Raw genomic sequence first — 24,563 nt, 5'->3', positions numbered from 1 at the left:
ACAATCATCTTAATTAAGCCAGTCCATAATTGTTCTGGTTGCTAAGCCATCAACCTCATTGTACAAATGAAATTCAATAGGTGCAACTTGCTCCCTAAAGGAACGTTTCCCATATACCTTAAAACGCATCTCAGGTCTGCCCTTAAAATGAACACAATCTAGAGATACCACTGGGGCGGGGGGGGAAGCGGGGGAGGCAATTATTTGTACTATATGCTTCTGAAAATTAAGATGCATTCTTTATTAACTTGGTTATTTTATAGATTTCCCCCAAACCTGCAATGTAAAAAGAAGCTGCCTTGAAAAAAACTGCTGAGTGAATAAGGCTTGATGCTCTGCCTTTCCAACCTGCACGGTGCTACATGTGTATCTCCTCCCTGCCTTTACTTGCACTTTAGCTAGATCAAAGTTTTCATCACCTGAAATTAAATATATAGTCAATTGTAATAATAATTCTAGTTAAATTTCTAATGTTTTCATTTTACAGCAAAATACAACATCAGAGGAACATTTTAGCTATTTGAACAGCACTGATGCATTTATCAGCATTTACACTGAATGGATGCTATTCACCCACCTAAGACCCAGGCAGCTACTCAGCTCGGCTAAATCTTTTTAATACCAAAATTAATTAGACATTTCTACTTATCCTAGAGGTCACTCCCACACACTAGAAAGCATTTCTATGCAAGGTTGGCACCTTTCTGGCTCCACTGCAATTTAAGGTAGACAGCCAGCCACTCTAACTCTGTCTACATTCCACAAACAAACCTGAGAGTTGACAGGTATTCCACCCAGCTTTATCCAACATCTCAAAATGCAAAGCTCTGGGTGGTAGATTCTCCATAAGGGTCCAAAGCTGTATTTGCCCACACCACAAGGCCACTACATACCCCTGAGCAAGGGTACTCTTAGCCCCCTTTTTGAAGCTGAGTTACTCAGCATCAGAAGAACAATATGCAAAAGGAGAACCCAACTCAGTGGCAAGAGCATTTAGCAAGAAGGAGGAATACTGAGGGTTTCAGACCCAGCTCCCAGAAATGCAAAGACATTTACCTTAAACCAAAAATAAACAAAATGAGTAAACAAAACCACAAAGCACTGGATAACAAAAGCAGCAGGGCAGGCATGTCTAATCTACTCAATAAAACATGCCAACCACCATGCCAAAGGTAGCCTTGCTTTCTTCACTCCATGCCGCACTCCATTAAATACTCTTGCTTAGAAGCGAAACAAAAAGACTCAAGTCCCAGTGGGTGAAAACTCCATGTCTTTCTCACTGATCCCCAGGGCTGTCACTGGAAGAAACAGTCACCTGTTTTGAGCAGGTCACCTGTTTTGGGTTGGACTAGATGATCTCCAGAGGTCCCTTCCAAGCCTAACCATTCTGTGTGACTCTGAGCAGCCTCAAAGTGTCTCCTTACACAGCCAACAGAAAGGAAACGGAACTAAAGAAACACGTCAAGCAAACTGGCCCTTTTGCAGCAAGTCCTTCACATTCACCACTTTTTCTCCACAAGAAAATTGAGCCAAAACAGATTTCTCCCCTCTCTCACTCTTGCCTGACACTTAAAAATTTCATTGAGTCATGACCTCAAGTGTAATGCTTACAAAGTAACTGGACTCCATCCCAGCTCTTGCTTTTTCTGAAGAGCAACAAGGATTCAATATGAATAAGGAAAACTTATCCTGGATACCACTGAAAAAGGGCAGGCAGGATGCAAAGCTTTTTTTTTAAGCCTAAGTACGAAGCAGAAACTTGACAACACCTTTATCTTCTAGATGTATAGTATAAATGCATTTAATGATCACTGGCGAAACAAAGTCTAAAACTGGCCACTATCAATCATATTAAAGATCCAGTGAGCCTGTTACCTGTTTGACAATGGCCAGAATCACAGAGCTGGCTGCGGAGCCGCTGGAGAGGAAAGACAGAGACGTCTTCATTTTACAGCCTCCCAGCTTCTAGCAACAGTACTTAAAGAAGCTTCCTAAGCCAAATGTCATATCTACCTTCTATATATATATATACCTTGGCAGGCTTTTCTTTTGTCAGTTTGCATGACTACATTTTGAACACACATATTTTTAATCTTGCTATCTCATGACAATATGTTGTAAAGTTTCATTATGTACTGACCGAAAGTTATTTTCCTTCTAGCTTCCAGGGTTCTCTTATTACAAGAAATGTGTGCACCATTCATCTTCCCCATGTAACCTATGACTGTAGAGATTTTTGTTCTTCCTCAAGTGTCTCTCTCTACACAGAAATACTTCCATAGCCTTGGCCATCTATATCACACTTCCTCATATTTTCATTATGTCCCTTCAGAGAAGGAGATACCATAGCTGCATGCATAGACACGCACATTTACTACATGTTTATACAGCAGTATAATGCTTTTTCTTTTGCTATCTATTCCTTTTCTAACAAATTCTAAGGTTCTGTGGGTCTATGACCATCACTGAGCACTGAGATGGTATTTTCAGATGATTATCCACAAGTACACTATATTATTTTCCAGCACAGTATAGCTATTTCTAAGCCCACAACTGCATGACTGCTAGAATTGCATTTTTTCCTAGATGCCTCATTTCGAATTTATTGGTTTTGAATTTTATCCACTGTTCTACTAACCACTCAGTATCACAAGGTCCTTCTCCATTCCTCAGTCATTTTTTGCTACTACCATTCCAAGGACTTGAGCACTAACCTGTCACCTCATTATTTCCCCATTTTCAATCACACGGGTAGATTAAAAAAAAAAAATTATCACAGGCCCCTCTGGGACTCCAGTGGTAACTTGCCTCCTGTTCTCTAATAAATCATTGATTCAGTCTTTTCTCTGGACTCTCTCTCCCATTATTGATCTATTAAACGATTCTTCCTCTTCTCTGTGACAGTTTATGAAACATTTATGAAAGTTTATGAACTTCTGGTGATGGACTTTGTAAAAAGGTGCCAGGACTTATCATCCAGTTATATTGTGTTTTTCTTCCTGTTTTAACATTCCCATCTTTAAATTATTTATTCTAATATTTCAAATCTGAGTCTTCCCTTAATGATTTAAAGGTAAACAAGACTTGGAAAAATCACCACCTATTGGTACATAAAAAAAAAAAAACAACCTTCCTTTCATTAATGAAAAATATCTCTAAAATGGTCACTATTACAGGGAGATTTAATATATACTAGATTTACTGTGAGTAAAACAAAACAATAAAGCCAGCTTATCAGCAAAAAGAGGACAATCCTTGTACAGTTACCTCTTTACAGTCTTTCACAATTGGTTGCATCATGGTAAGGTCCTGATGACTGCCACCCATAGCACTGCTTGTACTTTTGTTTCTTGCATGGCCCTTCTTAAAAGGGGTTTTTCCAGCAGACTGGAACTCCTTAGTTGGAGATGTTGGTGAAGTAGACAGTACCAGTGTTTTCAATGCTGCTACTTCAGCCTGGAGAACATCAATCTGAAGGGGGATGGGGAGGGAAGGTAAAAAAGTCAGTAACAAACAAAAATATACTATCTTATGAATTTGTTAAATACTTCAACAAAAATTCTAGTTACCTTGGTTCAAATTAAGCCTTCATCTTCCAATAGTACTAACACACAGATGCCTATGCAATTGCATAGAGTAGTAACACCAGTTTCCTATGCATGTGGCTAGCTGACTGATATGATGCTGAACCACAAGCTCTGTGTCCATAGGTGTTAGCTAAGAATATGCCAAGGCAACACAAAACAACTTAGTATATATTTTAATAATGCATACAGGTAATGCTCTATTTTACTGCCAGTGTTAGGTTTACGGTTGGACTCGATTCAGGGGTCTCCTCCAACCAAAACGATTCTATGACTTAATCTTTACGATTCACACTTTATAACCACGTGAAAAGACAAAGCAAGCAAGTCAGAAAAAACTCACCTTTCCCTGTGCTTCTTTTAATTGTTTTTCTGCTGCAGCTTGTTTGACATTAGCTTCTTTAACCATTTTGTGTGCTTCCTATATAAAAAAAAAAAAAACATTTATCTAGTGTAAACGCTTCACACAAATTTACAAGATCAAGTTAAAAAAAAAAACGAAAACAAACCACTAAGGACATACATTTGCTTCACAAAGACTACTTGTGAATATTAGGTTGTGCAACAATCTGAAATTAAATAGTTACACACCAAAAAATACCTACAAATCTATCATTCGGATTCATCGCTGGCCCACCAAATTTCTTCTCCTTGGTCCTGAGCCCAGATTAAAAAACTCAGCAACTCCACCCATCCCCCTCCAGCAGGAACAATACCTGTCATGAACACCAGGCTCCCGTCCCACTTCAGTGGCTGACAAGTCAAGTTCCTTGACCCCCAAGAGAAAGACTCGACCAGCAGCACCAAAAGCAACATGTGCACAGTACCGCATTCAAAAGAACTCCTCCCTTCTTCTGGCCAGAACAACCAGTTTCAGTCAACTGGAAATTTCTGCATGAAGGAACTGGTCAAACAACTATGAAGTCTAAATTCTTACCATCAATAAAACAGACAAAGCCACATCTTAAAAATAGTTTATGGATTAATAAACATTTCTTAAGTAGAACAGAAAAAGCACTAAAAACAATCAAAGTAAAGAAACCAGGCTAAGTCAATAAAGAAGAATGTGTAAAAGGACTGGGAATTTTTTAAACATCCTTTTACCTCATACCTCTAAGCCTTTTGTTCTCATAATATATTTGTTTAGGCTCTGATCCAGCAATCTGTACCTGTGATCAAGTTACTGTTCTTACTTGGTACTTACTGGAGGCAACAAACATTGAAAGATCAGGGCCACCAGCTAAATTACTTGGGATAGGATGCTTCTCATATCTGTAAAGCGCCTAGCACGTATCTGGACGCTATATAAATAAACCAAAAGAAGTTCATACGTCATCATACCAAAAGATCTGGCTCCCACTGGCATACAACACAGCTGTATAATATGGGTTTGTAAAATTCTCTTAAGTAACAACAGACACATGCAGGAATGGGAACATACACATTTATACAATGTGTACAAATACATTTAACATGGACCATGCAGTTTCCACTTAGTGATGCACCTTTAAACACAAAGCATGTTACAGTGCTATTACAGTGTAATAATGTAATATATACACCCAGCTGTTCAAAACAAGTCTCAGTCCTCCACTGGGATGCATTATTATAAGCTCCAGCCTATCCACTGATATGGTCACTGAAATTAGTGGGATTCAAAACAGAAAGTGAACTCAAGGGCTGTAGATCCCAGCACAAAAAACAAGAAACCTCAACAATGTGTTTTGTTAGGGTCTCTTAGTGAAACAAAATCACAAAAGAAAATTAAGGTGACATGCCCACAACAGCTGGGAGTTCTGAACAATTAAAACTCAAACAATTATTACTAACACACTGTATATCAAACATAGCTTTAACAAAATGATACATTGTTCTAAGTTACCAGGTGTCACTAATATGAAATTTCACTGATAATCTTATTTTTATTCCTCTGTGGATAAAATATCTGCCCAACATTTTCCTCACCACCAACATACACAAGTATTTATGTTAAAAAGTACCTTTCCAGTTTCCCATCTATTCTCTATACACAAGAACTGCTTAATATTTTAAGTAACTTTGCCCTACTAGGATGATGAAATAAATGCTCTGCCAACCCACCAAGCAGCTTGGAATTTGATTTTTGAATGTCAGTATTTTCAAGGTCTTAATAGAACTTTTATACAAATACAACACCATAGGTTTAAATACTGTTTCTAAAACATACCTAATATTGCATCTATGCATATGCTGAAACATACTTATGATCATCTCTGGATTATGAAATTTATTCTGACAGTTATAGGTATCACAGTTTAGCCTCTAGGCATTCCTATGATAAAATGTATGGATTTAAGATTTTTTTTCTGTGTAAGTATTAGAAGCTCACAATCTCTGCCAGCACTACTGTCTTTTCCCCAAATGAAAAGGTCCCACTTAAAGTTCAGGCTTCTCACTGGGTAACCAGGTTCTACTCTGCATCACTCAGTTTTCAAGTATCTTTTCAAGTTTGTGCAACTAACATGCTGCCAGACCCAAAATTCAAAAGCTGAAAGCATGGCTTAGTTAGATACTTGGTACCTCCATTGATCTGCAAATACATTGGGGTTTTGTTGTTTTGGTTGGTTGGTTTTTGTTTAGTCACCATGGCAACCCCAGATTTGGCTTTTATCTAGATAGAGAATCCATCTTGAGGTAATTATGCGAAAAAATAAGTCTAAATAGGTTTAAGTTTTCTGATATACTTTCCTTATTTTCTTCATTTTCTATCTAGGCAGATGGACAAGCTCAACAAAGTCTCTTTCAACTAAGTGAAAAGTCTACTGCTTGCTCTTCAGCCTCTACTTCAACACACCCGGGTCTTCAGGACACAAATCCCTACATAAGCTTATTGTAGAAAAATTCAGCATACAATATACTGATTCTACATAAAACATCTGTCTCGGCTTCCTTTAAGTATATCACATGGAAGACTCCAACAAACCTCAAACAGACTAGCTGTAAGTTCTTCCAATTCCTGTCCAAGTTGATCTCGCACTTTAGAAAGCCTTTCACATTCTTCATCTTTTAACTTCAGCTCCTATGGAAAATTGAAAGTTATTTATTCTGACTTAGAGTAGTAATTTGGCCTTTAAAAGCTAATAGCAGAGAGAGGGGGAAGAAAAATTTAAAAAAAAAATTAGAGGAACATATAACCTTTGCTAAAGAAAGCCTCTCAAAATAGTAATGTTAACACTAGAAGCAATTAAATTAGTGCCGTACATACATATAGCTATTCTTCCTGCTATATAACAATACGCCAGGCCAATCAAAAGTATCTCTAACCTAGACATCAGCATTTCCAAAATACTCTGAAGTAAAAAGAAAAAGCTTTTTTTCCCCAAAAGTATAGAAGACTTGAGACACTTAAATTATAGATCAAATTAATTACTGGGACAGACAGAATACCATCTCTGTTTATCCATTCCTTAACAGACACTTAAATAAAGTAATCCTTAAAAAAAAATAAAATTAAAAAAAGCTTTGTCTCAAGACAATTTCCAATGCTAAAAGAATCTTAAAACATATTTTACTATAAATATTCTCCTGCATATCTCCTTATAACTAATACAATTCCAAAAATCATACCCTTGTTGTTCTTTATGCAGGTATATAAATCAAACTAAAGCACCTTAATGAAATTCAAAATGTTATTTGTCTACATTACTAAAATTTGAGTGAAGAAAGCCTGACCATACCACCTGTAGAGGAACATTTTAACACAGATTTGGCAGGAGGAGGGTTACACATGCCCCATCTCATCTGTATTGTCCCAAGTCTGAGCGAAAAGTGGGGTAATTTGCAGAGAAGTACAAAAAGTTTGACAAGGAATTCGAAAGAAGGGTTCCTGTCCCCTTTCCAACCATTAAACTCTGGAATCTTTTGTAAGAAGAAGGATGGAGAGGAAAAGGGAAAGTAAAGTAGCAGGCAGTCCACTCTGACCTTTCAAGCTTTTTCTGGTTTTGGCCTTACTCTCTCCCTTCTAATTGTTCTTCTTATTTTCCCCCTGCCAGGCTAGCTATTGAAATACAGGACTCAAGCCTGTCACTGACATGTTAAAGACTCCAAATGCGATCTGGCAACGATTGGCTTTGAAAATGTCCAGAAACCAGCAAAGAAAACAGCTGCCTTTCAGAAAACTCTGGGAGCCATAGAAAGGCCCAAATGGCAGCAGCTTCCCTTGTGTTTTTGGGAGGTGATTACTGTTTCTCCTCAGGTCTTCATGATTGAGTAACATTGTACACAACAATGCGGGAAACTACATCTTGCCTTGTAGCATGCTGATATTAGGTCTTGCTCTCAATTTCTGCACTGAAACTGGCAATAGATTTTCCTCTAAGATGGAGGGTCCTCTTTGACATCAGCTCCTAAATTCAAAAAGTGCTTAAGGGCTGTTCTAGACTCATTTAGTATCAAAGGCCTTAGTTCCCCCTTCTTTTATTTGGTTTTAACTTCAGACATAGATTGACTTTTGGTCTAGTTTGTTTTCTGTTTTCATTTTTTGCTTTCCAAATGCAAACTTTTAACTATTTTGAAAGGTACCACATAAACAATGGGGTTTTTCTGAACATGGTGTTTCTCAAATGGTACTTAGCTTTTACTTACTAGCTACAATTCTGTACACAGTGACCCATCCGCTCGCTCTCTCTCAAAATAAAGGCAAGAAAATAGCTACAGATGGAGGGAAGAGAAGGAGAACAGAATATAAAAAGCCAGAGAAAAAAAATACTGGAAAAAAATAAGAGGTTAAAATAAGAGAGGGGAAACAAAATTTAATTAAAAGTATTTCCCGTATAAAGTATGGTTCTTAATAAGGGAATTAGAGATGCTGAGGCAAAATGCTTAAAGCTCAAGTTTCATGTGTCCCTATGCATGCAAAGGATACACCAATACATGTCCTTTGGTTTACTTCACTGATTTGTAAGGAAAACGCTACACACAACAACATGTCTTTAAAGGAGTTTATATTAATATTCAGGTCAAGAGTTAACATACAATGACGACACAACTACCTCAGGTTCACTTTTGGTCTGCCACTATCAATACACTATTTTAAGTAAGGTGGTTACAGTTTTGCCTGCAACTAGAAAGGTTAGGGAAGTTTAGATTAAACTTTGGGCAGATAAGTAAAGCTACTTAACGAAAACAAGGAGACAATACCAGGCAGTCTACTACGCATGGCTGCTTAGCTGGATTTGTCAAACACTGGGCGAGTTTCCATGACATGATTCAGAAGGAGAATAATATAACACATTATTTTCCCAAGCAAGTTTAATAGCTCGTATTTGTTTGTTGTTTTTTTTTTTTAAACAGGGCAGAAATAGAGAGTGCTCAAAGCAAAAGCTCAGCAGTTATTAGAAACATTACTACTGTCTGTGTCTTAAAGGCATTACTGAAGCCTTCCCAGCCATACACTATACAGAGGCAGAAAAGACAACTGTGTGTGTTGGACCACCCATCTAGGCTGCAGTCCTCCTCATATTACTGTTCTGAAAAAGTACTATTACAAAGCACACCATACACGACAGGCAATAAAAAAAATACAACGTGCATGGGAAAAAAAAAATCTTAAAAAAAACCCCCTCCTATATTAAAGAGTCATATTACTGTTTATTTAACTTTGATCTTCACACAGACTCCAAGGTGGGTCTTTACAAAGAACCAGTGAAACAAGATACGCAAATTACTGCTTCAAAACCATTCATGTTTTAAATTCTAGAAAGAAAATCATCCTGCACCTAGTTCAGCAATTCCACCAAGTCAGAACTAGAAGCAGAAGATAAAGGAAAGAGCAAAGATTTTCTACAGATATCATCTAAAATCAGAACCAGGGGATACTCCGGAATTCTGAAGTTGTCAAAAAGTTTGTATTTATATTCAAATTCATTTCTACTTGACTGGTCTTCCCTCAGCACTCCAGTTAAACAAGCCACACAAAACTTAGTGAACTGCAATCACATTTACAAGGGTGTTTAATGTGAGCAAAGGTCCTGAGTATCTTTTCAGAGATAAGAGCATTTCACAAACCATTGAATTATCATCTTATGGTGTAGGTGAAGATGCTTCTTTTTTGCTCGCATGCAATTATCTACTTGCCTGAGAAAATTTCTATCCCTATGACACCCTACAACAGCATCAGTCAGTAGTGTGGAAACTGAAGATTTTCATCACTGAAAGAAAGTGAGGAGCTGCTAAAAAAACACCTTCAGAGAACCAACCCATCTTTAACAATCACAAGCCAGTGACCTTAAATTTCAGCTGCAATTTGTATAAGAAAAGTCTGAAAGCACGTTCTTCAGTGGAGTTCTGGGATGGCATATTATTTTGGAGCAACTGTCTTTTTATAGTTCCTTAACTTACAAACAAATTACAACAAAAACTCAAGAATGCTGAATGGACTGTACAGTACTACTAGAATTCCTGGATACTTATTGTGAATCTATTTATTCATTAATTCATTAAGAGTTTTAATGTCATGTTTTACTGAAGAAAAACAGATTTAACTGCCAGTACAAAACCTCCAGAATCCTGGCAACAGCCTCTGTTACATTGGATTCTTTGACAACACAGGCCTAACAACAGCAAAAATCTGCTTCAAAACCTGTATTAATACACAAGATCTGAAGACCAGAGATCAAACTGTAATACTCTGTTTCTGAGATGAAGAATGCATACAGAAATTAAGGCCTTTGAAAGAAAAATCCAGAGCTCGGGATCAGGTTCTTAGAGTATTACTATGTTGAAGTTTACAATAACACATTCTATACTGTCACTTCTGTCACAGAATCACTGTATCAGTGTACAAAAAACCTCTCAATTTCACTCTACCAGGGCAATATCGGTAATTCAGATTTCTACCCTGCTTCCCCAAAAATAAGACAGGGTCTTGTATTAATTTTTGCTCCAGAAAATGCGCTGGGCTTATTTTCAGAGGATGTCTTATTTTTCCATGAACGACAATCTACATTTATTCTTGAACAAAAAAAAAAAAAAAAAAAAAAAAAAAATCAAAAAATCAATATTTATTCAAATATAGCCATGTCATCATATTTTGGAACATAATCATAACTCTTCAGTCTGTGTGTGAGAGCCCAACTCTTGCCAACCTTTATTGTTTTGGGTCTCATGGGGTCCTCTGAGTGTGATACTTTTGGAGGTGTCTGCTTTTCTTGGTGAAAAGTCTATCTGTCCTGTTGCATTCTAAAGTCAACTAATTTTACCCTTTTTACACGTATAGCTGCCTGGAAAATATTTAAATTGACTTTCTAATTAACTGTAACTAGGGCTTATTTTTGGAGTAGGGCTTATATTTCAAGCATCCTCAAAAATCCTGAAAAATCATGCTAGGGCTTATTTTTGGGGTAGGTCCTATTTTCATGGAAACAGGGTATGACAACAAGACAAACATGGCTTTAAGTGTTACCAACAAGCCTACAGATATTACTCTAAAGACCGTAGGAAGCATGAAATGCGTTCTCAAACTGAATACAATATTTGCAACTAATATCTCTGGTAGACTGCTCTTTCCTCATCAGAGAAAGGGGCCAAATGTCAGTGACAGCTGATAATACTAACACTTCAAGAAAAAACAAAAAAAAACCAACATAACAAAACAAAGCCGTTTCCCTCTACAGTCATGGATGACATCATTAGATTGACAGTCTGACCAATGAGGAAATAACTTCAGGGCCAAATCATACAAAATATCAAGGAAAACATGACTATGAACTGCCACAGCTCAGAAACTACAAGCGAGTGCTGCTTAGTTTAAGATGAAAAGCAAACAAAGGTATTCCTTTGCAAGGATACCACTAAACTTGCACATCAAGAAACACCATGTATCAAAATACCATCACTGTTCTCCCAGATGTTATCTACATGTGGTTGATCTGCCTTCAGTAACCACAGTGCCATAGCTCAAGTCCAACATGGCAGAAAAAAATGCAAAGGCATCGAGACATGAGGAGATAAGGTCCGAGGCACTGAATCACTAACCACCTCCCCACTTTTCCTGATGCTGCTTTAAAAGGGAAGCAAAACAAGGAGAAAGGTTCAGATCATCTAAAGCAAGGGCTCTTCAGCTCCGCTTGACAGAACGTAGCCAGAAGTTAAGTCTTCAGTAAAAAAACAGGCAAAAATGACCTGAATGGTCCCAAAGAGTGAAGAATCTATGTCATTTTAATTAAGAGGGTATTTTAAGGCAAAAGTATGTCCAATCTTACATGCTCCATTAGTGTAGTGTGCTCCCCTGCTGTTACCTCTGACCCAACCTTTCCCCCTATCTTATGACATGATTTGGTGCTGCAACCAATCTAAATTCTAGTATAAAGGGTATTTCCTCTCATCAAGAAACAAATTTTTCAAAGACTTCTTTTTAACAATTATCAGCAATGCTGTTTATTTTGAAAAATGAAGTCTGCAGTCTTAAGAAATACAACACATAAGCAACTGAGAGAAAACAAAAAGTCTCTATTCTATTCCTGAATAATTTCTTCAAGAACCATACTTAAATGTCTAAGAATTACATGCCACACATATATTCTCTAATATAAAAAAATGAGAGCATATTAAGAAAAAAAAATCAGATAGTGGATCCCTAAGCTTCAAAATTCCTATTTCCTTTCTAATCACAACTGGAACAAATTCAAATCAATCTGTAGTGCATATTACAATAACATACAGTTTGGGTAAGAAATCTGGAACAAATGAAAAATGCAAGACAGCAAATGCGTGTTTACTTTGTTCACTCCTGGAAAGTCTGTAAGGTTTCCAGGCTCAGTAAAGCTCACAAAACTCAACTGCAAATTGTAATTCTCATTCTTCTAACTGTTCCTAATAAACAACACAGAGATTTACAGAGAATTTAAGACCACTATGCAAAAACCAACCAGCTATACACAAGCACTACCTACTAATTATGCCCCTAGACTTTTAAACCCAGTACTCAGTGACAAAAGGGAATATACATGGAAATACAAGTTTAAAGACTGCATGATATATCAAATACCGCAGGGTGGACGCAGCCCTTTGTGAACAGCCCTGACTTTTGGAAGAAAGCAATCAGAAATTAATTAGGGATAGAAAAAACTAGTTCTCATACAGGAAGTCGAAGAAAGTTGGTATTACAGAAAGAACAGGATTTACTTATGTACAGTCTGTAAAGACTCCTGCTATGATTTCTGTGTTACTGAGTAATTCTGAAATAGTGCAAATTTAGGAAGACAGGCAAAGTAAGTTTTCCACCCAGTATAACACTGGTAAGAATCAACCTGACGGGTTGAGAATTAACAAGAACTGCAACATCAACAGTGTCAAATTCGCGCTGAATCGCTTTTAAGACACACAGGGCTTGAAAACACACACCATGCAGTTAGTATGTCCTAGCAGCCTCAACGCCATTTCTTTAAAAACTACTTTAAATTTCAGAGCTAAATAGGAAACACTTCAATCTTTAAGAGATAAAGTGGTATTCACTTGTATAAGATTCTTCACGTAATTTCAAGATAACAGTAGCAAATCTGAGTTATGGTTTTCAAGTATGTTACCTGTACTTTGGTATACTGTCAGGAGCTGAAAGAGCTTTTCGAAAGCTTAAACTTTAATTTGCTCTTATTTTCTAAGGGTTCCAAGTTTAACTGTTAGGATTATATATTCATGTGCAAGATTCTCAAACTTAGCTCAGGTTAATGTTTCCTTTCAGTAGTCAAATGCTAAGCAAACAAACACATTAGCAAAGGAAGCAACTACTCAGCAATAAAATAATCAACAGAAGAAGTGATATCAGAATCCATATTTAAGATTCACATTAACAAGGACAAATGCAACTCCGACAGAAATTATGACTACATGCAGCAAGATGAGGGCACAAACAGAGGAAAACAAGTCCAAACACGAGATAAGATGAGCTTAAATCTAAACAGGAATGAAATCATGTAAAGGAGAAGAAAGGGCACAGATACAAATAGCACAAAATCTACTCGCAAGTTTAAGCACAGAGTGATGTTAAAATGATAAATAATGGCTTTGCATTTATATAGCACCATCCATCCAAACAAGACAAAGCGCTTTACAAATATTAATGATTTGAGCCAATGTCTTCAAAGGTATCCATATTCCATTTGAAGTGTGGTGCAGCAGTACACTGAAAAACACCAGTCACATCTTTATTGCATCTTTCCTACACAAGCATTCCCCTACAAAACATCTCAAGTACCCCTGTTCTAAAGCACTTCTATATTCCATGACCCATGTTACACTTTCATACTCAAGGGAGAAAGAAGACTCGAGAGGTATATAATCAGTGTCTATAAATACTTATACAGTAACAATGGAGTGATAGAAAATTACTTTTATTCTCAAATGTCAAAATGAAAGAATGGTCTACTTTTCAAAGAAAAAGCGTGATAAACCAGATATTGCAGCAAAAGCTTTCCATGGTTAAATAGCAGCAGCACTACAAAAAAAAAAAAACACACACGCTATCAAGGAATAATTCTAAGACATTAGCACTGCACACATTCAGAATAACTTTACGTAAAATAATTACATAAGAAATGAGTAGACTCAGACTGCACCTTCTGGCCCATCTATAATTCTGCAATATTAGAACCATTTCGAAGAGAGAAAAAGTGGGAGGAGACAAGACAACAAGCCTTACCCTCTGAGCTTTTGCAAGTTCTTCTTTCAATCTTTCATAGCCCTTTTCTCTTACTTCCAGTACAGATGGGCTCCGTAAGTGAGATAAACTGTCTGTACTCAACCCAAAAATATCTTCATTTCCTTCAGCAACATCTGCTACTGTAGCACCCTGCAAAAACTCCCTCTCTGCGTTATTGCTCTCCTTTCTGGAATTATTGTGATTGAATGACCCACCCTGGGGTCCAGAGGTAGAACAAAGTACTGCGTCGGTAACATTGATGCTGTAACGAGAATGATATATTTTTTTTATTTATATAATACATTAAGAAGAAATATTTTAGAAATGGCAGTAGTGGTGTTGAATGTACCATTATGGACACAATATTACAACATCATAAGTAATATTAAAATGATATCTTTAGTAGAGCAAGCAATTCATATGCAAACAAACATCACGAATTTGAATAAAACAACCTACCGAACTTACCTGACACCTGATGCTTCTCCACAATTCAGTTGTCTGGGAGATGAATAAACAGGTTGGGTGGGAAGATCCGAAACATTTAACGCGTTGGCTTGGATTGGCGTGGAGGACACAACAGAAGGATGTGGTCGGTAGATAACACTGGGTGAGGTAGTTTGTTCCTGAGTCCCTGGCTCATTTACTCCAAGAAGATCTGGTGTAGTGGGCGAAGCGAGGTTCACTTCATGAAAGCCTTCCAAGGGGTCACTGGCCATAATAAAAGCCTCATCATACGAAACCCTGAATTAAATAATCACAGTATCAGAATGCAAACAGGAAATATTTAATTATATCTGACAACTATTTGAATTAAAAAAACACTCACACAAATATGTTCAGAATACTTGACGGTATAATGGAAACTGTGGATTAATCTTGCAAAAGTATCAACTTCAACCACCAAAAATGGCTTTTCCACACACTGGACTGTTGAGTCCAGAAGACCTAATAGCAGACTTCACATCTAAATGGGGTGATAAAATCAGGAACATGCTCTATGTCATAAAGCAAAGTCATCGTAATTATAGCCTAGAGCTGCTTCACATCAAAACACAAATATATGCACAAAAGGGGAGACTTGGGAACCAGTAAGAAAAAAATAAAAATTAACTTAAGCTTCCACTTTTAATCTCAATGGAGCAAACCTTTAAACGAATTACAGTCCATGGCAGTTTTGGGTAAATGATACATCTGATCTCATAATAGTTCACTGAAATGATAGAAAGAGCCAATCTGACTTTTCATGAAGTATTATGATGTGTATTTAATGCATCACATGATCCAGTGATTATGACAACTGTGACTACGTATAATGCCAAAAATATACTACAGGCAAAAGCGTACTATGATTTGGTCATTTAACTGACAGCATTTTTAAATTTTATTTTTATTTTTTTTAATTCCATATGTTTTTCATAAAATCAATAGAAGACAAGTACAATACATGATTTTTTGTAAGCCAAATCAGAAAGTTCCTATGTTCCAGCAGTTTATCATCAGAGGTCACAAAAATCTTTGTACAATTCAAAACTAGAAACTGGAACTGGTATGTAGAAATCTGTGAAGGAATTACTTAGCAGTAATTATTCACTGGAAAAAAAAATCCACATTGTATAAATAAGAGAGAAATTAAGGCTTCACAAAGATATTCAACATGCCAAAAAAAAAAAAAAAAAAACAAAAAAAAACAAAAAAAAAAAAAAACAAAACAAAAAAAAAAAAAAAAAAACAAAACAAAAAAAAACACCACACCAAAAAACCTGTAGCATCTAATACCTTTCTGCTTGGATCTTAGAAAAGATAAGGCAGAGAGAAGATCTAGAAAGATGATAGTCATAACCATAGAGATAATGCCATCTTTCTTACATGTATGTCCAATTCATCAGCTACTTCATAAAACACATGAAAAATACCAAGAATGGTATCCCCAAATTAGCATATGCAGTAATGTTTCAGTTACTTCAATACTTTTTGGTCATTTTAAACACAAAGAACACTCTTCAAAATTGGTTTGTGTCTTAAATATTGTACCAACTGTCGATACATCCATGCTAAACAAGTTGTTTTACCACATATTATCAGGTACTTTTGGAAGAAATTCATTTGTTCAGACAGCAAGAATATGTTATTAATTTTTCTCTGTTGCTGTTAATTGCTCCCACAAAAAAAATATCTGTTACCTCTAAGAAACTGTACAGGTTTGAGGGACAAAAAGGACCTTGCATGAATAAGAAGGGATGTTTGGGGTTTTATTTGTTGGGTTTTGCCTTGGTTTTTTTTTTTTCTGTCTTCTGCATGTTTGTTTTATTTCAAACTATCAACAGAAGTTGCACAAACATGATTTACATAGAAAAACACTGCCACCGTTTTGTGCTTTAGAGCTTTTCTACCATAACACCGAGATGAACAGTTTATTTTTAAGTTTGAAAAATATTCTTGTTTGTTTTTCCTATAGTTCTTCTTAACTATTATAAGCATTCTAATTATATGTTCTACATGATTATAAAGCCTGTTGAGTCAACAAATTAAAACAGAGGGACTGCCAGAGCTACAGGACATTTCTTCCATGTTTTCAGCTCTACAGTGCCACTATTACACATCATTTTACATTTAATAAACTAAAAAAGCCATCTTGAAAAAAACAGAATTGCAGAAACAGTCCTTTAAAGTTCATCAGCCCAGTCGAGAAATATCCTTCTTGCCAGTCTCACATCTACACAAACACACTCACTTCCATTGTTTCCCCCACTCTCTCTTTTGACCTCCAAGCAACCCATACCCAATACTACTATACTGGCAATGCCACCAAGACATCCCTTCACATTCCTGATGCTTTGGATTCCAGTCTTCACAATTAACAAAAGATGCAGGAAGGTGCAGGGTGCTGAACACAGATGCAGAAAGGCTGCCTGGACACCTTGCCATTTCTTCGCCTACAGCACCTACCCCGTTTCCCCAAAAATAAGACCGGGTCTTACATTAATTTTTACTCCACAAGCTGCTTACTTTTTGACATGTATAGCTGCCTGGACACTATTTAAATTTACTTGTTTTTTTAATGAACTGTAACTAGGGCTTATTTTTGGAGTTGGGCTTATGTGTGAATCAATGCAGGCACATCGCAAGAAGAACCAGAGGCCACAAATGCATTTGCAAAAAGCAAGCTTTATTTTAGTTACCTCTCTACTGGGAGATCTCTGAAGCAGCACCTAAGCTACTGAGCACAGGTGACACAAGCAGGGACACAGGCATTGGTAAGTTCAGGCCTTGTAGAAGATGATTTGGCTGCCTGCGCTCACCTGTATTTCAAGGTTTCAAGCAGGTGCAGCCTCTCGTTCTTGCTCACAACGAAGCAGGGATCTCAGGCACAATGATAAGGTGTCCTAGAGTTTCTCACAGGCCTATGTTAGATAACACAGAGGTTCTACTTATCAAGGATACAAGGTCAGTAAAACAATTAGTGTGATGTATGTGCATTTTCTACACCATAGCTGCAGCCGCTTCAGCATATTTACAATTAACCAACCTCCTCGCCAATCTTCCCGTATTCCCATACAGCTTATATTTCAAGCATTCCCAAAACCCCTGAAAAATCATGCTAGGGCTTATTTTCGGGGTAGGTCTTATTCTTGTGGAAACAGGGTAGGAAAGCGCACCAAAACCTGCCCAAGAGAAGCAAAGATTGAGAACATAACAGAGCAAATTGGGAACAGCTCTTCTGCCGCATCTTCCCTTTTGTGGACCAGTTTCTATTTCAAGTTTGAAAGACGTGTTCACAGTTCCACTCAAAACTCACTATCTGACTTGACGTTCAATAGTCATACCATAGTATTCCACATCACTGGTTGTTTTCAGCTGCACACCCCACTGGGCTGTAATTTTCTATTAAAGTTTTTTTTTCCGCAAACTGATTTTTAAAAAATACACTTTAGCCATTTCCAAATAAAAAAGGCTCAGGAAAAACTTGTCAGTTTTTAATGTATTTTACTATTTCTGCACAAATCTTGGGGCCATCTGTTTGTAGCAAATACTTTAAATATATTCAAGTAAGCAACAGGCTCAAAGATGCACCATTCCACGTCTTCATGATAATTTAGACAAATTCAGCTGCATTATGAAGTGCAGAAGGTCACACTGACTCACACAGAGGAAAATTATTAGAAACTTGCTTATTATCTTCCAAACATTCAAACAGATTTCTAGCTCCCCCTCTGGATCATCACATCAATCTAAGCCAGGGGTGTCAAATTCATTTTCACCAGGGACCATATCAGCCTCGCAGTTGCCTTCAAGGGGCCGAATGTAATTTTAGGACTGTATAAATGTAACTACTCCTACATTTACACAGTCCTAAAATTACATTCGGCCCTTTGAAGGCAAGTGTGAGGCTGATGTGGCCCCTGGTGAAAATCAGTTTGACACCCCTGATCTAAGACAGTCAAATTAGTATGTCTGAAAAAAAAATAATTAAAAAAAAAATCCTATGAGAAATGTTCCACTTAAGTCCTTTCCTATGGCTTTTCCACCTAACATGCCTATACCCTGCAGCATTTTTAACAGTCAAAAAAAGATTATGGTATTTTATTTACAAGGCTATCACTCTGATTTACACATTAAATATCAATCTCAGCCTAAACAGACAATAGAGATTTATGAGTAAATAAATCCATGCATGTCTTCTCGGCCATTAAAAAAAGAAAAAAGAAAGAAAAAAAAAGCTCTTTCTGATACAATAAGTAAAAAAGTTACACAAGTTATTCCTGGAAGAGCTAAAAATAAAGTCCCTCAGCTAAACTTTTTCCATAGACTGTCAAATGGGCACTCATAAGCATACCATCTGTGTAAAACACTTTCCATTCACAACTTCTTTCTTTCATAGTATTACTTCTCACTTAGCACACAGTAGATGGGTATGCGACCCATACAAAACAAAGAAGCCCATATTATTAAATATCTCAATTTCAAGACTCACCAACACCATGAGCTTTTCACCAAGGCACCAGCTGAATGCATGTTATGCATTAATGAAACCAAAGGTATATGCAAAAAGCTAGGTGGTCCTAAAAATAAAAGCTCTCTTTTGGGAAAGAACTCTTAAAAGTAATGGTAAACAAAAGGAAGAAAAACAATAAAAATTAAAAAAAATAAACCGAACACAACACACACCAAATATTTCTGTGTCATTGAAGATATACAGGTTTGGTTAAAGCTTTAGGGGATTTCATACGATTGACTAAGGCAGCAGTGAGCAGCCTTGCTGTGAAGGAACACAAAGCACATGGTGAGCAGAGCTTTACTAGGAGCCCAGCTGACAGTGTGTAAAAATCACAGTGTTGATACAGCACTCTTCAGTAGTAATTCTGCTACTGTGAAGAAAAGCCGATATTCTGACATTTCAGGGCAGCACACTTATTAAACAAAATCATGAATTTTCTTAATACTTCTTCTACCACATTAATATATGGTGAAAGCTTGGAATAGTACTAGTGCCTACCAAATAGGCAATTATTTTTGTCTTAGTTGATAGTATGCAATTTGGATGACGTACAAAATTCAAGTACTGGAATGAATTAGAATGAAACACCAACAAAATAAATCAATTTCCTCATACTTCCATCTGGAAATAATGCAAATTTAGTGGAAGCTGTCAAAATGTTGCAGCTTTTCCCTATCTCTCCACTGCCACACTAGCACTGCTGACTACCCACATAACTTCATGAGGAAACAATGCTCAAATTTGTTCTACAAAGAAATCAGTTTAACGTGTTTCTATAGCTTCTAACAAGAAACAACGACAGTGAACATTTTCAACAGCAGTCAAATCAAAATGCTTAATCCAATTTTCCTGTTATTACTCTAAGAGGAATTCAGCTACTTGTTTGAATCAAAGCAGTTAATAACTAGATACCAATAAGCTCCCTGAAAAGCAATAATTTACTGTGGTTTGTTTTCTTCCAGAGGGAAAAAAAAAAAAATATATATATATATATATATATAGATATAGTATTGTTGAAAACTGCCAATTACAAACTCTGGAGTTTGTCTTTCAGAGACTGCTTTTAAATACAAAATGGGCTGAAGATGACAACTTTGAATAATCTCTTAATTGTCACAGCCCATTTAAAAACTATGCCAGCACCAAACATTCCACACATCGAAAAATCTCAGTTTTACCTTTAATAGTAAAGAGCACCATTAAAACATTAACCTGCTCACATAAGAAAAAAGAAGTTACTGTTTCTAAACATTTTGTGGAAAAGCAAATTCTAGCTAGCACTTAACAAAAACAGGTGTCTATTAGTTAGAGTGTTTTAATCTTCACAGAGCAGGCCTTTCAAAATGTAATAAAGTCTCAAGGACTTCATTTATTAGACTCCAATGTCTGCTTCCATTAATTTTGGAGGAGATTGGAAGGTGGATTTTTTGTAGCTGTTCCTCAAAAGGACTGGCATTAGCCCAGTACTAGGCCTGCATGCTTCTCAGTGAGTTTGAAAAAAAAAAAAAAAAAAAAGAAAGAATAAAGTTTTGAAATTTTGAAATATTTGGCATTATACAGTCTGGAATGTAATATGTTTTAAGCTCTAAAGAACTCAGTGGGGAATTAGAGTAGCAGACTAATAAATACCTATTAAAGAAGCAGTTCATTTAAGTCCTGCAACTCCATATCTATACCTGTTGGATGCAACCAGGCAGTTTAAAAAGTAAAATTGTTCTAAGGGATATATGCACCTTAATTTTAAGTTCTAAATCAATTCAATTATACCTATCCAGTATGAGATATTCATCAGATGTCGGCACAGAAGTTTGGTCGGCTTTTTTTTCCTTAACTGTTTTATATTCAAGCTTAGCCACAGAACTCAAGCAAGTTTAAACACTGTTATCAATGCCAGTTCATTGCACAAATACAATTCAAGATTTGGCACAGGAATTTCGGAATTCCCTTAAAGTCTGCAAAAAACAACTCCCACCTTTACAGTATTGTGGTTATGATAGAAATTTCTACTTCAGGAGCCCAAATACACAACTCATTTTTCTTCAAGGCAGTTACAGTAAGAAAAAACTAAGCACTGAACTACTCCAGTCTTTACATATTCTACTTTTATTTGTGAGTGAGCTTACACTACGTACTTACCAACAGACAGTAAATTAGGTAAAATGGTAAGCAGAAGGTAAACTCTAAGTTCAGCAAGTCTACAAAACTTGACAGCTAGCAAAAACACATTGGGTTCAACATGAGAACATTTTTTCTGTTGCATTCCCACTACTGTTGTCACATAATGCTATGATGTGTATATTTTTCTGTTCTTTATTCTCAATTTAGGTATCCAAAATACTATTTCATGCTGCTTTAGAGAAACATTTCATTTATTTGATAGCCAGATTTCGTAAAAGTTAAAAGAATTCTTGTTTTGCTGAACTGACGATTAAAAAAATCTTTTCTGAAAACTTTTTTAATAGGGATATCTTCAACTTGAAAAATACAGGTGTGGACAGCAAGTGTCTCTCTTACACAAACATGGAGCACACAAGATTCAGCTACCTATATTTATGAAGTGTTTGTGAAACCTATAAATAAACATGGTTTAGAGTCTGGTAAACAGTACACCTCTTACTAGAGAGAAAAATCAGTGCTTGCAAGGTAGAATACTGCAGACTTTTACTGTAAACAAACATTTGAAGAATGCTGTTTGGTTCACAAAGACTCTCTAAACCATGTTAATTTAGCTGTAAATATTACTATCTTTACAGACATTGTTCTTTTCAAGATAGAGCGTTGTTCTGCCTTATCTTGGAAAGAAGTTCACAATCCCATCTCAGGTTTAAGCCTGATAACACTGACTGCAGTGTCATTCTTGCCAAGGCTTGGACCTAAAGACCCCTCTCATTTTCAACTAACACTGAAAACATTCAATTAGTAAACTTGAGTAAAAAAAATCATCATTTTCATAGTATATAAAGCTTTCTATAAGTATCTGCAAGTGCATTTAAATATTTTCTTAATTTCTGGAAAAAACGGTTAGCACAATATTAAGTGCAATTAAAGTGTCTAATGCAAGTATTAGTCAAGTTACAGTAGACAAGATTTTAAATGTCATATTTAAAAGGGTCTTAAAAATAAAAAGCCAAAGTACGCATTTATTTTCTGGGAAAATCCATAAACTTAGGAGGAATAGTGAAATCAGCTCATTCGGCATTTTACACGAATTTTAAATCAAGTCAATAGAAGCCATGAAGATAGCTGCAGTTTAGAATCAAAAGGCTTATTGTGATGGTTTTTTTACAGAAAAAAAAATCCTTTTCAAATATACTGTAACAAGATAGATATTTCAGTTGCTGCTGTGAGGTACACTCCCATTTGTTATTTATTAAAAGCATAATGAGAATGGTAAATTATTTATTCTTCGTTGCTCACAAGGTAACATTAACCAAGCAGAGCAGATAAATGACTGCCAAGACAGAAACACAGCAGGCCTGACTCTAACCCTTCCCAGTGCTTATTAAACAGATCTACAATAAAAAAAACAATAAAAATATTAAAGCAACAAGACCTCAGGTTTTGCCCTGTCTTTTACTGAGGAATACAAATATTTGAACAGATGGTAACTGCCAATACATGCTTCAAGACTGTATAACCTTACATCTGCTTCAAAAGAGAAGCTGATAATTTCACAGTTACAGTGAGCCTGTGGAAGATTAATTATTTTAGCTATCTAGATCACTGTTTTCAAGACTTCCTAAGGCCATGCTAACAAATGAAGCAATGTAAAGCTTCATATCCTATGTGCAAACAAAACAGACAACACTCTCAAACCGAGGAAAACACTGTTGGTGTTTGTCAACAAGACAAGCATTGAGGGTATCACTGATGCTTTAGTGAGTCCATGTTCTCCTGCTTCCAGAGCCCGGCGACTCTCAGGAAACTCGCAGAGCATCAGCACTTTGGCAGCACAAATTTCTGCGCAGCTCATCACCTGCAATCAACTTGTAACCAGAATCTCCATTTCTGCACCTTATTGTCTAATGTAACTGCACTACGAAATTCAGGTTAACCAAAATCCCTGCTACTTATCTACTACAGCTTACAAGACTACTTACCGGCGATGAGGTATTAACCTCAATATTACTCTTACGACCTTAGAACAACCCAGAAACGCTGCGGGTGAGCGCAGCTCCACAGTCCCACCAACCAAAACTCCACTCCGGTCTCCACCTGCGCTGCTCCGGGCACCCCTGAGCCCAGGCGGAGGGGGCAGTAGCTCGGGAAGCCACCGAGCCGCCCTGCCCGCCGCACCTCCCGCCCCACCGGCCGAGGGGTTTGTGAGGGGAAGAGCAAATTTCAGCGCCAGCTCAGCCTCTTTTGGCAAACACCCCCCTTCTCATTTTAGTCATTGCAGCCCAGACTCCCTTACCCACCCGCCTCGAAAGGGTCACCGCCCCCGCCAGGCAGCCCTGAGGGGGGCACGGCTAACCCGAGCAGCCAGCTCTGGGCGTGCGACGGCTCTTTGTCCGCCGCCGGCTCTCCCGGGGCAGGTGCGCCCGACGCGTTCCGGTGACCCCCGGGAACTACTTTTGCCCAGTTTTGCCTTCGACCGCGGCTGGATTTGGGGGCCGAGCGCCCCCGCACCGCCCGTTGCTCCCTCCGCACCCACGCAAGCCCCGACCAAGCCGGGAGCGCCCGGGCCAGCGACGCCTTCCAGTCGCAACCGGCCACAACAGCACAGACCCGGCCGCCACCTGCCCCCGCGCTCTGCCGGGAGGGAACCTCGCATTCCGCCATCCCCCCGCGCGGGGAAGCCCTCCCGAGCTCGGCCACCGCACCCCAGCAAGGGGCAGCCCTCGCAGGCGGCGCCGGTTCTGCCCGCCCGGGCACAGGCTCCCGGCGGCGGGGCGCCAGGCAGGTGCGGCGGCTCTAGCGGGAAGCCGTGGCCCGCTCGGCCGTTCCCCTTCCGCCAGTGGGGCCGTGCAGCCCCGCCGCCACGTACCTGCCGAGCGCAGCAAAAACGGCCGCCACCACCGCACCGAGTCCCCTCAGCCAACCTGGGGGGGGCGGGGCGCTGGGCAGCCGACGCGCATGCGCTCCGCGGACGCACCGCCCGCAGAGGGGCGGGGGCAGGTGTGTGCGACCCCCGCCGCCCCCTAGCGGAGGTGCGGGGGTAACCGCCCTCGCGGTCCGTGAGTGTTGGCGGCGGTGTCCCCGTGCGTCCCGCAGATCGAGGCGGGGCACAAGCCAAGTGCCGGCCGAGGAGCCGAGACGTGAGACCTGTCAGAGCAGCCTCCTGCCAGTAGTGGTGCCACCTGGG

General features: G+C 38.2%; 1 protein-coding gene across 4 annotated transcripts in view; it reads right to left on the bottom strand.

The window, feature by feature from the left end:
• Nucleotides 1–24,323, bottom strand: part of RAB3IP (RAB3A interacting protein) — a 34,160-nt gene extending 9,837 nt beyond the window's left edge. Inside the window, exons 1-6 of one of the 4 annotated variants that reach the window (XM_065841379.2) lie at nt 24,246–24,323; nt 14,728–15,003; nt 14,260–14,521; nt 6,547–6,642; nt 3,928–4,005; nt 3,268–3,471 (exon numbers count right to left, since the gene is read on the bottom strand). In XM_065841379.2, coding sequence (XP_065697451.1) covers nt 3,268–3,471; nt 3,928–4,005; nt 6,547–6,642; nt 14,260–14,521; nt 14,728–14,978 — 891 coding nt within the window. In that variant the 5' untranslated portion in view covers nt 14,979–15,003; nt 24,246–24,323. Of the gene's footprint in view, nt 1–3,267; nt 3,472–3,927; nt 4,006–4,788; nt 4,813–6,546; nt 6,643–14,259; nt 14,522–14,727; nt 15,004–17,561; nt 17,639–24,245 lie in introns of those variants that run through there. The other 3 variants (XM_071799133.1, XM_065841387.2, XM_071799148.1) reach the window with 3 other exon arrangements.
• Nucleotides 24,324–24,563: the final 240 nt, after the last annotated feature.

Source organism: Patagioenas fasciata, chromosome 1 (genome assembly GCF_037038585.1).
Source record: "Patagioenas fasciata isolate bPatFas1 chromosome 1, bPatFas1.hap1, whole genome shotgun sequence".
NCBI classification, from domain to species: Eukaryota; Metazoa; Chordata; class Aves; order Columbiformes; family Columbidae; genus Patagioenas; species Patagioenas fasciata.
This window is presented reverse-complemented; position numbering and strand designations above follow the sequence as displayed.